We start from the raw sequence: 16,356 nt of genomic DNA on the forward strand, positions 1-16,356 counted from the left end.
GATAGACGTCATGATCAGCTGATTGACAGCTTGACTCACGTGACCTGCCTGAACTACCGCTATGCTTGATAAAAGAAAAATTGAATCAGACATCACTGTCATTACAGAATTTATGACTACAAACAGCCTTGTGTCGAGGGCCATTGTAGTTTAGGCCTCCTAAGAGTCTGTGAAAAAGCTCTTTGCCAGCAGGTGATTGAATGAATGAATGATAGCAGTGTACTGAATGAGCTGCCCCTGTGATTAATCTGTTGGTTGTGAAGTGTCCCGTGGGTACTGCGGTCTTACAGTGACCTCTGGACACTATGTTTACATACAGTGCCAGTTCACATGGTGTACCAGCGAGTTGACAAGAGGGTGGCCGATGTGGAAGCAAGTACCCTGTTTATTGCCTGTGCCACTGTACAAAATAAACTCCTAATAAACCAGAATGCCATTTGTTTACCTTCCTCTCCAGTCAAACCAATGGAAAATATTCTGTTTTGAGTTTGCGTTGCTGCATTTTATTTATAAATGTCCAGTTTCCCAGGCCTGAGTCTTCAGGCTTTTTCAACAGGGTTGAAAGGGCGTCCCGCGGTCATTGCAAGAGGAAACCGTCTTTCGTCCTCTGGTGTTTTTCGGACAAGGCACCTTTCAATTACAAGCAACATGTTTTTATCTCTGTATTTTTGGTGTGATTTGTAATATTCAATTTCTAGTGTCTAGTTCATTGTATCTGCAGATACTGTACTTTGATACTGAAAATCAATTCCACCAAGCAAAAAACGTGAATTTGTGACCACTCTCGAGCCAACGAGGCCTGTATTTTGCTGCCTGCAGGCACCTCCAACTGTCTGTTAATTAGAGTGAGTAAAGTTTACAGCCTTTGTGAAGCTGTTAAGCGGGAAGGAGCGTTCAGTAAAGGCCGCCTGACTGTGAAATTGAATTATGAGCAAGTGTCACTGAACAAAATGGGAAGTATTTTAGAGGGAGGATGAAAACAGGCATCCCCGGAGTATCTCTCTCTCTCTCTCTCTCTCTCTCTCTCTGTGTGTGTGTGCTGTATTTTTAGTGAGTGAGGTAGAAGGAGCATTAGATGCTAAACAGTGAATGAAGAATGTTTTGCATCGTTCTGTTTGTGTAACATCGTCCTGTGTGTCTCTGTCTACAGATGCTCCCACAGCAAGAATGGGACCACAAGAGATGTGCCCGGGGATCTCAGGTGAGTTTAAGAGTGTCTGTGTGTGAGTGTTTGTGTACTGTAATGCACAAAAGGCATAAATGCATATTTAATATAAATGTGTGTAATGGTGTCCAGCTGATAGATAGATGTGCAATGTGTATAAACCTCACTCTCCTGAGCTCAAGAGGTGCACTATTGACTGACTCTAGAGGTTGTAGCTTTTAGCCTCCTTGTTAGTGCACCCACCTCCCATGCCGGAGATTGCCGGAGATGCCGGTTCGAGTCCCGTATGGAGCTGGTAGAACAGGAGCGACACATGTGCATATAATACTTTCTTTAATTTATGCTGATTGAAACACAAAATATATAATTGTATTACAGCATTTAATACAATTATGAATGACATCCGAATCACATACTGTGTGTGACACATTTTAAATCAAAACAGTGAATTGTGCATTTTTCGCAAGAGTATTTTGCACCCTTGGAAATTAATGTTGGTTGGTTCAACAATTAAATGACAAACCAGTGGTCAAATATTGCATGTTTAGTTCGATACCTAAATCTCACATGACACAAACACTCTTAACCTGAACTGCTGGCTGATGCGTGGCACTGGAATAATCCACGAGGTTCCCGCTTAGCATCTGAAACTTAAGTCCCGCCGTCATCGATTTGATTTGATCTGAAATGACATTGACGAGCAGTGTTTGACTACAGATCATGTTAAAAATGAACCTTTTTTAAACCTTCCTGCAACAACTTCACAACATAATGGACTGCAGCAAAACAGCAACAAGGAAATAAATTATTGGGGGGGAATCTGGCCATATCTGATAATCGGAAGGACTTGTCCCCTTCAGTGTATATTATGTTACGGCCCTGTCCTATATGAGAAAAAAAAATGGTAAACATGATATTATAAAGACAAAATTAAATAAAATATTGCCATTTTACTAAAGACACAAGATATAAAATATGTACAAGTATTATGAAAATAATAATAATAATTTTTTTTATTATTAAATATTTTTCCATGGACCCCCTAGCTCCCCTTGGTGCCCCTCTGGGACCCCAGTTTGAAAACCCATGCCATATGGGATGTCTTCATTTCTGCCAAAATACAGGACATCCCTGCTAATATGGTAGAGTTGACAACCGTATGTTTTTGTGAGATTCAACCCTGCATTGTTTGTTTTGCTGGTAGTAGGTCATATAATGAATCATTACAACAACAGTTTAAATGTGTTTGAGAGTTAATGTCCCGTATCAGACACTGTGGTTGTAACCGGGATTTCATCTTGTCTGCTCTTCTTTTAAACATCCGAGTGACATCACACTTGGCATGAGGAGGGTCATTCATGTTGTGCTGAACCTTTTAAAAAATGAATACGATTATGTTGTCGTCTAAGGAAGTATTTCTATAAAAAATTATAGTTGACTTTTAGAAATATTCTCTGGTCTAACAAGATAAAGACTAACAGGATGGAAAGTGACATTAAGGAAATATCTATTAATGAATACAATATTTTCAAGAAAGCTAACTAATACAGTTTCCATCATTAAAAGTGTGACTTTGATATTTCAAAGTCATTAAATGAGGATTTTTGGTGTTTGTATGTTGAGGTTAGATAGACTGTGAATGTGTGTGCCCTCACTTTTTATTCTGGATCTCCCCAGCGAGTGTGTGTGTGTGTGTGTGTGTGTGTGTGTGTGTGTGTGTGTTTGCGCACATATGCTAATGTGTTTGCACATTGTATCTAGTTCTCTCTCCATGACAGGGTGAGAGCGGGGAGTAGCTGTGACGTCTTGACTGACGTGTTTCTCTGCTCTGCATTTGTCCCTCGCTGTTTCATTCATTCCCACACCTATTTATGTTGTAAACATTTTGGGAATACATTAAGAATGAACCATGCCCGCTGAGAGCACGATTGACACACGCAATATCTGTGTTGTTTTAGCACCTGCTTCACGAATGGAATTAAGTTGTTCAGGTAACAGTGGTGCAAATCTGCAAAAAAATTAAAATAATAATAATTATGCAATTTGGATGGAAGTTAAACTGCCTGGTTAAACCGTAATGCGGTTCCTTGGTGGTTGCTTTTCCTCCAATAGAAAGGAAATTCTTGAGTCCTTCTGTGTTGCCCTCTTTATTACACCAAAGACTTTGACATCATGGCCCTGTGGTGCAGCCCATCAATTGGCCATGAAGGATGGCAATTTCATCCTTAGCGGAAGGGTAGCGCATTAACCGCTGACCACAGCCGCAGGGGATTTGTGTCAAAAGCCACCAGGGCAAACAGCGCTGACAGAGACATAAGTTAAAGCGGAAAACATGTCATGAGCGAACGCCACATGGGTGAACATGACCTTATAAAACAGCTGTCAGTCACTACAATAGAGCTGTGAGAGCATGCCAGGCCAACGAGGGCATGTCCCATAATGCACCGTGCCTTGGGAGAACCAGGAGGCCATTAACTGATAACAGGAACAATGCACATGAGGAAACCAAGTGTGTGTGTGTGCGTGTGTGTGTGTGTGTGTGTGTGTGTGTGTGTGTGTGTGTGTGAGCGTGTATTTATCACTTTGTGGGGACAAATGTCCCCATAAGGATAGTAAAACCCGAAATTTTTGACCTTGTGGGGACATTTTGTCGGTCCCCATGAGGAAAACAGCTTATAAATCATACTAAATTATGTTTTTTGAAAATGTAAAAATGCAGAAAGTTTTCTGTGAGGGTTAGGTTTAGGGGTAGGGTTAGGTTTAGGGGATAGAATATAAAGTTTGTACAGTATAAAAACCATTATGTCTATGGAAAGTCCCCATAAAACATGGAAACACAACAAGTGTGTGTGTGTGTGTGTGTGTGTGTGTGTGTGTGTGTGTGTGTGTGTGTGTGTGTGTGTGTGTGTGTGTGTGTGTGTGTGAGGAAGAGAGAGTAAGGCTAAGTATGTACTGTATGTGAAGGCAAATGCTTTTAGCATGCATACATCGTTGTATTATAAAGTGTGAGTGCAACTGTGGCCTCCCACTTTATCAGTCGTCTTGGTTCCGGAAGTACTTTTCCCATTCATTTATTTTCAAAAGGGTTTTCATAAAGTACTTCATAAAAGCATTCCAAACCAAGCTGAATCACAACATTACACATTTTGATTTGAAGCAAAAAAGTATTTGAAAATTGGACAAAAAGATACTGTGAATTAATCATCTTTATTGAAGGAATGAACTACAATCCCATGAAGCACTGCAAATGATGTAATTGATTAAAACATTATGGAAAAATATGGAAAAGTTAAAAGTTGTTGTTTATAAGCTTGGGCACAGTATATTTAAATTTATTGAAAAATATTCAGATATATACAAATATATGAGCAGCTTGAGAGTGTAGGGAGAGCAACTGGAATGTGTCATTGACAGTGCATCATGGGAGAGGGCATTTGCTGCAGAACTCTTTTGTCGTGCTTTGTTGTGCCGAGATTTTCTGATAGGTGGATCTTTCTCTGCTGGATCATGGGTAGTGTAGTTCTTAACCAGAAATTACAGTATTTAACACTGGTCTGATGGCTTCAACAGAAGCAGCTATTAACATACGAACATTAACTGAACCAAATTGTAGAACTCGATTGACATTATATAAACATGATTTCTATACTTTACTGTAGTTCTTGCTATATTTAATACAAGAGAGCATCTTAGAGTTACCTGTAATTGTTTGTGCCTTCAAACTACTTTATTCAGGTGGCAAGACAGTTTTAAAAGTCTTACTCAGCAAATCTTCAAAATGTTGCTCCACCATGACAGTAATCGACCTGAAAGAGAAAGCTGTCCTCAGAAGAATACTGCTGAGCCAAAACATTATGACCACTCACAGGTGAAGTGAATAACATTGATCATCTTCTAACAAGGGCACATGTCAAGGTCTGGGTAGATTAGATGATAAACAAACAATCAGTTCTTGTAGTGAACATGTTGAATGCAGGAAGATGTGCTGGACCAACAAGTTCGATCCACAGCACCTCCACCTTGCAACTTGCAGGATTTGAATTATCTGCTGCTCATGTCTTGGTGCCAGAAGCCACAGGACACCTTCAGGGATCTTGTATATTCCATGCCTCGGCAGGTCGGTGCTGTTTTGGTAGCACATGGAGGACAAACAGCATACTAGGCAGGTGGTCATAATGTTTTGGCTAATCAGTGTATATGCATTAGAGCACCCACTATGGCAATGCTGAGAATGTGACGTATACTTGCATTATGAATTGCACTTTGACCACAACACCACATAAAATCAAGATTGCATAGTGTTGCATGTTTTGGGCCTTAGTGCCAAAATGAACAGAGGGAGACATTTTGGAGAGATGTGTGTGTGTGTGTGTGTGTGTGTGTGTGTGTGTGTGTGTGTCTGTCTAAACCCTCTTATCAGAAGGAAATCCTCCCTGAGGATCGATGTAGTTCTTTCTGGTTCAGAGTCGTATTGATACACACAACAAGCTCAGTCGTGTGTGTGCGTGTGTGTGTGCGTGTGTGTGTGCGTGTGTGTGCGCGTGTGTGTGTGTGTGTGTGTGTGTGCGCTAGCTATGTCACAGCTAATGGAGCAAACTCTTTTCTAATTACTGAGTTGTTTCATCATTTGTCGATTACGGCATATGGTTTTCTCTCATCTCTGTGTCGTATCTGCTGCATGAAATGCTGATTTATACTTCAAAGGCCCTCTTCACACACAATCTTTCAAACGACGGCCATTAGGCTGAACCGAGCGTGATTTCTGCCTGTTTTCCTCCTATTGATTGGTGGAAACAGCCATCTCCAATACCTGATAAAGGTGTGGAGTAGTACAAATATGACTGACATTTGAACCTGTGACTTTCAGAGAGAGGAGAGAAAATAAGGGCCAGTGTTTGTGTGGACTGTGAGGCCTCCGGAGACCTCCCCTTCCTTGTAAGCCTTTCTAGGGTGCACTGGGACTATCAGAACAAGGCATGATGTGAAAAAGCAACAAGCTGTCTCTTTCATGTTAATCAGACTTTTTGTTCAAACCAGATATGACTGGGGCAGGATATTGGCTGTGTCTGAATATGCATGCTTCCCTACTACTGTAGTTAGTATGCCAAAAACAGGCTGCCAGTGTAGTAGGATGCCTGAATCCTTAGTATTCATAAAGCAGTAGCTGAGAAATATCTGAATGAGTGTGGGGCGTACCTCCCCGAGGGCGCTAGAGCATGTCAGGGAAGGCGTGGAGAGTGGTAAAACTTTTTATTAAATAATTAATTTGTATATACACTTCACATTTTAGAATAATAGTAAAGTTATCAAAACTATGGAATAACATAAATGGAACAATGGACATTATGTTGCAAAATCCAAAATAAATAAAACTGTTTTATTTTATCATCTTACATTTACATTTACATTTATGCATTTGGCAGACGCTTTTATCCAAAGCGACTTACAGAGCACTTATTACAGGGACAATCCCCCTGGAGCAACCTGGAGTTAAGTGTCTTGCTCAAGGACACAATGGTGGTGGCTGTGGGGCTCGAACCAGCATCCTTCTGATTACCAGATTACCCGTTATGTGCTTAGACCACTACACCACCACCACTCTTCAAAGTAGTCCCCCTTTTGCCTAGATTTTGCAGAAATGTACTCTTGAAATTTTCTCAACCAACTTCTTGAGGTCTCACCCTGGGATGCTTTTTAAACAGTTTTGAAGAGTTCCCATCAATGTTGGACTCTTATTGGCTGCTTTACTTTATTATTTGGTCCAAGTCATTCATTTCAAAAGCTTTTTTTTTATTAAAAATGTTTTGTTTTATAATGAAATAAATTAATATGGTGGCACAATTATATTTTTGTCTACAAAACTAATTTCAAACATTTAATCATACGCCTTCAGATCAAAAGCTTTTTAAGATCATGAGAAATATTTCAGTCTAGTGTTTCAAAACTTTTGACCGGTAGTGTATATATGTATTGAGTTTAAAAATTATATTATATTTAAAGCATTATACGAACAGTTATAAAAATAATAGGCAAAATATATATATATATATTTATCAAGAATCATTGTGAAGATTCTCTGATATTTGTCAAGCTTGCCAATAAAGCAGATGTGACGTATTAGTCTGAAATGACAATGGAGCGGTTTCTGAGACCACCAAATTCCAATCCTTCAGTTTCAGGGGTCAAACGTGAACAAATTATCACAAGGGAGGCCCACTGTCTTTGACTTTGAAAACCCCTGATCTGCTACATTTGGTGAGATTCTGAAGTGCGCATCCATTGGACAATTTACTATCTCACAATCTCTTAGGAGCTGAAGAGATTTCATATTCAAAATGCTGAAAAAAAAAACAAGTTGATTGACTCATTTTAACTGTAAGTATACACTGTATACCAAGAGAGTTGTTCCTTGTGATGAAATTGTACTTGTTTAACGACCACAATAATTAAAAAAACTGGGTAAATTATTATATTTTTTTTATTACGTCATATATTCAGGTCATATTCAGTATCGAAGTTTGTTAAGTCTATAAAGTGGAATTTTCCCCATTAATCCATGTTACGACCCTCTAGAATTACGCTAGGGGAATGGAGGGAAGTACAGAAAGATAATGTGGGACACAGGAACTCCAACTGGGAGTGTGGTGGATTGAATAAGAGAGGCTGATACCGTGTGAAAATTGTGATATTTTTTACAACTTTGATGTAGTGAAAACTCAGAGTGGTTATATACAATACATACAAAACAAGACAGTTTGCAGAACACAGGGAGGAGGGACATGTGGGGCACCAATTCAAAGAAAAGAACAAACAAAAACGCCCACTAACTTCAGTCTCCCACAACCCACTAACCTGTCTAGAAATTAAAATGCAAAAAGAAAATAGTCTTCAGCACCCGCGGCACTCTATCTAAACTAGCTACTCAGAACCAAAACTTACAAGAGTAGCGCTCGCTCCTTACCTCATGTGTCTTTACAAACAAACCAACATGTGTTGCAATATGTAGGTCAAATGACGTACTTCCCTGTCCACTCCGCTCTGGTCTGGGAAAGTTTTGAAGTAGGCCAGTTTAGATGAACAGTTGAAGGGAGTAAACAAAAACGAAAGTCCAGCGACTCAACAACAAGTAATGTTTAACAAAGTAAAGAAAACAAAAACACAACAAAAGCGAACAATCAAAGTTTAGCACAAAGAACTAATCAAGGCAAAAACAACAACAGCGGATGTTGAATATAGCACACTAGCCAATCGAATAATGAGCGTAAGTTCTTCCTAACGTTCCTCACTAACCTGGGTCTTTATACGCTGGGAACGCTTCCTGACTGGTGCACAGAAGGAATGACACAAGTATTGTAGATGATGATTGATAGGGAGAGTGTCCAATAACAAGTACTGAGAGATATGACAGCAAAGAAACAGAGAAAAACAAAGTTAGGAAAACAACTGACAAAACATATCTCAAGAGATGTAACAATCCATTATGTAGGTTTTTAGCTGAACAATTGTATGGGGTCTTCGTTGCCGTATGGTGTGCTTCATAATGCACCACACTTTCTCAATTGGAGACAAGTCAGGACTGCAGGCAGGCCAATCTGGCACCCGCACTCTCTGTTCACACAGCCACTTGTTATCCAGCCAGTATGTGGTTTGAAGTTGTCCTGCCTGAAAACACAGGGAAGTCCCTGGAAAAGACGGTGCTGGGTGGCAGTACATGTTGATCCAAAATTTGTACATATCTGTCTGCATTCATGGTGCCCTCACAGATGTGCGAGTTACCCATGCCTTGGGCACTGACACATCCCTGGCCCATACAGACACTGGCTTTCGGATCTGACACTGATAACAACTTGGATGGTCCTTTTCCTCTTTGTCCCGGATAAAACAATGGCTTTGTTTTTTTTTTGTTGGACTCTTCAGACCAAAAAACACGGTTCTACTTTCCATCTAAGATGAGACCAAGCCCAGAGAATTCGGCAGTGCTTCTGGACAGTGATGATGTATGGATTCTGCTTTGCATAGTAAAGTCTTAACTTGCATCTGTGGATGCAGTAGCGACTGGTGTTGACTAACAAAGGTTTCCTAAAGATATCCCAAGCCCATGTTCATGATATCCCTTACAGATGAATGATGTTTATTAAGACAGTGACGTCTGAGGGATCAGAGATGACGAGCATTCAGAAGTGGCTTTCGTCTTGCCCTTTACGCACTGAGATTTGACCAGATTCCTTGAACCTTTTAACAATATTCTGCCCATTGTAACTAAATTAGAGGGTGAAATGCCCAAAATCCTTCCATTTTGTCTATAGGGAGCATTGTCCTGAAAGTGCTGGATTATTTGCTGAAGCATCTGTTGGCAAATTGACAAGCATTGAACGATCCTTGCTCTTGAAGGGCTAGGCTGTTTTTGGTGGCTCCTTATACAGTTTTCAGTATTATGAAACACAATTGCCTCACCTGTTTAATGTCCCCTGCTTCACATCGCCAAATTGTTATTAGTCTTAAATTGCCCCTGTCTCAACTTTTTTGGAGCATGTTGCAATCATCTGATTTCAAATGACTGTACATTTTCACATCATATCATATAAGTGTAGTTGTAGTGCTTTCAATATAGCATAGGGTCAATATCATTTACAAATCACTCCTTTTTTATTAGCATTTCTCATACTGTCCCAACTTTTTCAGAATTGGGGTTGTACTCACAGGCGTGCCTAAAGAACTTACTTTTGTGAATTCTTCCTCAAATGCAGGGCCATTTTTGAGCAAATGGGGGCTCTTAACAAAATCCTACATGGAGGCCCCTCACAATCTCCCTCCCCTTTTGGGCTACAATGGGGCCCCATTTTCCCGTCTAATTGAGCTATAACAGATGCCTTCATTTCACCTGCAGCTTTTAGTATTTTAGGAAAAAACTACCTTGCTTTGCAGGGCCCCATGGTGGCTCGGGGGCCCTAAGTGCCCGCTTATGTCACTTATAGCTAGAAACATCCCTGATCAAATGCATTACATACTCTGGCTGTACACGATTTCGGACGCAGCCATTTTGTTTGTTTTTCAAGAGCAAGTGTTTATGTTTCAATGTCAAAAGCAGAGAATCATTTTAAATCTCATGAAAATGCGTGTTTCTTACATTGTCATTTTGATAGTAATCAAAGTATTGACATGCATGTAAACGCTCTATGTTCTGATTGGCTGTGATTGTGTCACATCACGCAGCAGTTTTGCATTCAGTGTGGACAAACAAATTGTTGGACACATGAAACTCTCTCTGTGTCATAAAAAATAGTGTGAAGGACGGGGAGGCATTTTTGTTGAGACTATTTTAGCACAAACAACTATTTATTGTGTGGGCACTGAGGTAAAGCTCTTTGCCCCATTATCACTTAGCAACAGGCTATTTTCAATATAAATGCTTCCTGTACTGTGCATCTATGTGCCTCCTATGTGCCGGCCCAGAGGGGCAGTGGAACAGCTGATGGTGGTTTTGCATGAGGTGCAGTCTTTGCACCAAGATTCTCCAGTAAAGAAACTAGAAAGGACCAAAAGGGACTGTTCTCGGATTTTGCCCAATTCTGCATGATGAGGAACAGGCGTGGTAACTCTGAGCACTGCCTGGTTTGCCCTTGTACTGGGCATCAGGTGGGAGATACTGTAAATATTTTAAACAATTTTGTAAATATTTATCTATACAATATCAGTCAAAAGTTTGGAGACACTTGACCAAATTTATGTTTCAAATGTTGAAGAAAAAAAGAAATAAATCTGCTCTAAAGAACTCTGCTTGCTTGAATGCTTAAATGCTTGAAAGGTGTTTTGTATACTAATCTTAATTGTGCCTGCATTTGATTTTCTTTACTATTTAACATGGATTAGTTGTCATGTTTAGTGGAGGAAAAGAAGCCACCAATTGTCTATAATGTTCACTATAGTATCTATAATGTTCACTATAGTATCTATAATGTGCGCTATAGTATCTATCATGTTCACTATAGTATCTATAATGTTCACTATAGTATCTATAATGTTCACTATAGTATCTATAATGTTCACTATAGTATCTATAATGTGCGCTATAGTATCTATAATGTTCACTATAGTATCTATAATGTTCGCTATAGTATCTATAATGTGCGCTATAGTATCTATAATGTTCCCTATAGTATCTATAATGTTCACTATAGTATCTATAATGTGCGCTATAGTATCTATAATGTTCACTATAGTATCTATAATGTTCGCTATAGTATCTATAATGCTCACTATAGTATATATAATGTTCGCTATAGTATCTATAATGTTCACTATAGTATCTATAATGTTCGCTATAGTATCTATAATGTTCACTATAGTATCTATAATGTTCGCTATAGTATTTATAATGCTCACTATAGTATCTATAATGCTCACTATAGTATCTATAATGTTCGCTATAGTATCTATGATGTTCGCTATAGTATCTATAATGTTTGCTATAGTATTTATAATGTTTGCTATAGTATTTATAATGTTCCCTATAGTATCTATAATGTTCTCTATTGTATCTATAATGTTCGCTATAGTATCTATAATGTTCGCTATAGTATTTATAATGTTCCCTATAGTATCTATAATGTTCGCTATAGTATCTATGATGTTCACTATAGTATTTATAATGTTTGCTATATTATCTATAATGTTTGCTATAGTATCTATAATGTTCGCTATAATATCTATATGCTTCAGAAATAGTGTAGTATTGTAGTAAGCTATTCCGAACATAGCCATATTTCCAATTGACATCGGAAGTTGGGAGTGGGCATATTAAAGAGTGCATCCCTATTTTTAAGGAACCAATAGCCTTTTGTTATATCACAGCCATTAACCATTGCTTCAGTATGTTCAGAATAGGCTACAGCATACTGCCATACTACAGTAATCTTACTATTTCGTCTGTATTGATATGGCAGCCCATCATTTGCTATTTTCTAGTCAGTCTCAGGTGCTATTGGGGGAAGGGTCCATTTGATTGGACAGAAATGTAATGCTGTTTTTTGTCCATTTTTATGAGTACACTAGCATTAGATGGCCTCAAAACTAACAGACATGGACTAAAAGACACAAAAGTCCAATTCTGATTTCATACACTGCACTTTCTTACTTATTTATTTTTGTCGTGTTTTCCAGTAAAAATATCTAAACATTTAAAAAAAAAAATATATATACCGTGTATATATATATTTTGTCTTGGTTAACAAAATTGAATAACGTTTATGCTTATAACAAGAAAAACTATTTGCCAATGAGTTTCAAATGAAAAACCCTGTTGCCATTTTAAACCCCATGTTAGATTTCTCTGAAAACAAGACTTAATATCTTATGCCATTCTGCTTCTCAAGTTGTTTTCTGTTTTTTTTAAGGATGGTAAAATATTTTTACCAGAAAATTAGACCAAATAAATGCTCCATAAGAAAATGATTTTTGCAATGAAGGGTCTTTTTCGAGTTTTGAATAGAGAAAAGTAAAAAGTAGATCAACCATAATATTTTCATTCAATCCTATTTTCATTCAATCAATGATCGACTCTGATCATTACCTTCAGTTTGGGTCAGGAATAAAGACGTCTCCAACATCACTACAACCAAACGTGAGAGAACTAGAGTTGAGTTCTTGGTATTTGTGGAATACCGCACTGAGAACCTCAAAAAACCCTCATAAAAACCACCTTGTTTTTGAACAGCACACAATATTGACTGAGGCTGTTAGTCCATTTAGGGTAGGCTACACATAGGACTGGGAGAGAAATCGGCCTGGGATTTACATAGAACTTGCATTGGATTTGCATATCGCGGTGCCGTTTTGTGGTCCGTTCTGCATAACGTAGCGGCTCATTTTAGCTTATCGCAGCCCATTCGGCACATTTCGCGGCCGACTCACCAGCCCGCTCGGTTCTCCCAATGGCCAGTCCACCCCTGATCAGACCCAAATTGCATCAGCCCACCGGGAAAAAGCCCGGTATACACACTACGCAGAGGCTCTAGGAGTTTAAAAACACTTGGATTTTAGAGTCAAGAAAGAAACGGGTCTCTTGGACCATGATCTGTCCTGTGACAGATGGGTTTGACTTAACCATGCTCCGATTCAGAGAAAACAGTGTCAACAAAATTGCAGTAAAACCCACATTAAAACAAAGCAACTTTGAAACCATTTTTCAATTTTTGTAGTGTTTTAGCTTGGGTCAGTGTGTCAAAGCGATATGTGGCATGAAGACATTTCTGACTTTTGTGTACACTTCAGTATTTTGGAGGAAGTAAAGAGGCACTGCGTCTGAGAGCTTTCACAAACAGCCATTAACATTCTTGTGTTTTAAAGACCTCTGGCAGCTCAGTTCATTCACACTCTATAGTCACGCTGTACTCTTTATCATGCCATTGTGACTCATTGGCTGTTAAAACTGCCACCAGAGTGCACACAGCCAATGCAATACAGAATCAGTGGAGTGCTGAAGTGCATCGTCAGTTTTTCATGCTTGTTTGGAGTTTGCTCTTGTGTTGAAAAACGGATTCCTTGCAACATACAAGTTAGGGCTTGTTTCAATCACAAAGTGTGTTTTTGGCAAGGACTGCATTGTCAGTGGTATCAAGTGTTGGTTAAATTGGTTAAATATCTGGGCTGGTAACTTAAAGGTTGTTGGTTCAAACCTTACAAGGGTTCATCCATGTACTATCATTACTTATCCTTTGGTTTTCCAAGTAGGACTGTTGTTATACGTCACTTTTGGGGTGTCATGACGATGTTGAGTCTGTATGGTAAATGGAAATGTTACGTCTGTATGTAGTCTGTATGGAAAAACACATCTTTGTCCAATATTTATATTAGCATTTCGTTTTTTTAATTAAATTTCTCAGAAATGCTAGTTTGGGAATTTCGCTCTGATTTCAATGTGCTGACATTTGAATGCATTTGTTTAATATGAATAAAATGTGTTCAATTTACCATGAATTCATTGCATTAATAATGATGATTTTAGAAAAATATGAATACAACTCATTCTTTGATAAAACTTTGGCATGAGCCCAAAGTATTTTGAGCTACTCTGGCCAGTTTCTGTTTCAGGTGAACAGATTTGAGCATTTGAGCAAGTCACCAACAGAAAGTGCTCCGTTTGTACTGTGGGGTCAGTATCCGGATGGGACAGCCATGGTGTGGCGTGTAAGTCAGTGAAGAATAAGGGAAACATCTCAGCTGGTGTGGCGTACAGGGTTCTTCCTCTCTCTTGCCTCATTGCAGCTGTTATGCCCGTGGATGAAGTGTACCATCTGCGCAGCGGCCTCTGGTTCCGCGTGATGTGGTCTTATAAGCGTGTTCCTCTGAGGAGCTGAGAGGAGTGCTGAAACACGTGCCAGCGCAGCGTTTCAGCTAAAATGAAAGCTGTGTTCCTGAATCAAAGCTCTCGCTCTCTTTTATGCTAATGCACATTCATATCCCATCGGGCGCTGTGTTTGGAATGCATACGCACGTAGATAACATGACTCAGCACTATCTGTGCTAGCGTTCTTGTCTAGCATATAATCAGTAGTTCGCTAAAATCAATGAGCTGCTATTAGCCGGCTTTTCCTGTATGTGTGTACTGTTGTTTGCAGCAGCCCTGATCAGCCCGGACAGATCAATACTGTTTCCACCAGCAACCTCCGTTTTGTTCCCTAGATATGTTGTTGAAATCACCTGAAGCCAATATATACACACACACACTCCCAATGCACACACACAAACACAGACACAATGACACTAATTCAAGGACATTAGCCATAGACAGAGTCCATTTCAGTCAGGTAATGGGTGAATTTCGCTATCACAGGATGTCACAAAGGTTGCGCTGAAGAGGAGGATAATGTGTTGTTTTAAGGCAGGGCTCTTTGGTTTCCATCCAGGGTGGGAAATGTATGTTTTTTTGCCTCCCAGCCATGGTGGCTAGTGAATGCTCAAATTTATCAGCAACTTTGAAGTGTATAAAATAAGTCACTTCATAAATGTAACTGAACAAGCACACTAAGACCCCATTTACACCTGGTCTAGGGTGATCCAATCACATGTGGTGTAGCTGCAAAAAAGTAATAAAAGTAGGGTTGCCACCCATCCAGGATTTTCCAGGATCATCCGGATTTTAACTTTTCCATTCTCAGCTACTCAGCCACACAGGAACAATTCAAGGCCCCTTTGCACAATGGGTATATTTGCACAATGCATTCAGACATATGAACCCTTGTTTATAAGCATACTATGCAAGGAGGAGAATCAAATGCTTTCATAAGAAAGTCTGATTAATTGTAGTGAACCGCTTTGTTTTGATTATTTTTAAGGGTGTGTTCACACTTGGCAGGTTTGGTTCGATTAAAACGAACTCTGGTGTGATTGCTCTGTTAGTGCGGTTCATTTGAACAAGTGTGAACGCTGCCATCCTACACCGCCTGAATAGTGGATCTCAGTCCACTTCCAAAATAACTCTGGTACGGTTCGATTGATATATGAACGTAACATGGACCAAAGGCGTCTAAATTGACCAAAAACAGGAAGTAATTTGCCTAATACTGACCTCAAGCATACCTGGTTCTTCTCATCATAGGAGCTATGTTGCCCATCACAGTTCGGGACAGGTGTCGGAACCGGCGTTATCCGTCCTTGCAACATATCTTCGTTTGTGTATGCAAAGGAGGAATTCCTGGTGCTGTTTTGACTCCTTTACACATTTTATTAGCTCTTCGTTTGTTCTCAGCTGGTAGAAATACCACCATATATACATATATAAATATAATGAGCGCATTTCCCCCGGCAGCAGCATTGTTTTGGATGTTTTGATTTCCCTTGATGCCTTTTGTTTTGTATCTTTAGGTTCGGTGATAAAAATTCCAGTGTGAATGCTAAGCGAACCAGGACTAAATTAATCACTTACTTTTTCCGTCCGGACCAAGAGAACCGAAATACAAGTGTGAAAGTGCTAGTTTTTACATTTACACGTTTCAATTTCATAACAAAATTCGAATTAAATTGTGTGATCTTTAGCTAAATTGAATTAGTAAAACTTAAATATCTAATTTGTTTTTTACTTAATTTCGTTAAAGATTACTCAATTTGGTTTAATTGAAATTTGTTATGAAATTTAAATGTTTTAATCTTGAAAATATTTTTGATTGAATGTTTATGTAAATGTATTATTAATA

The 16,356-nt window shown here is 39.1% G+C and overlaps 1 protein-coding gene across 5 annotated transcripts in view; it reads left to right on the top strand.

The window, feature by feature from the left end:
* The window catches only part of LOC127638910 (cGMP-inhibited 3',5'-cyclic phosphodiesterase 3A-like), a 123,922-nt gene that overhangs the window by 59,683 nt on the left and 47,883 nt on the right, over positions 1-16,356 (top strand). For all 5 annotated transcript variants that reach the window (XM_052120663.1, XM_052120659.1, XM_052120660.1 and 2 more), the window contains exon 2: positions 1,151-1,201. In XM_052120663.1, coding sequence (XP_051976623.1) covers positions 1,151-1,201 — 51 coding nt within the window. The remainder of the gene's footprint in view (positions 1-1,150; positions 1,202-16,356) is intronic.

This window comes from Xyrauchen texanus, chromosome 47, assembly GCF_025860055.1.
Source record: "Xyrauchen texanus isolate HMW12.3.18 chromosome 47, RBS_HiC_50CHRs, whole genome shotgun sequence".
NCBI lineage: Eukaryota > Metazoa > Chordata > Actinopteri > Cypriniformes > Catostomidae > Xyrauchen > Xyrauchen texanus.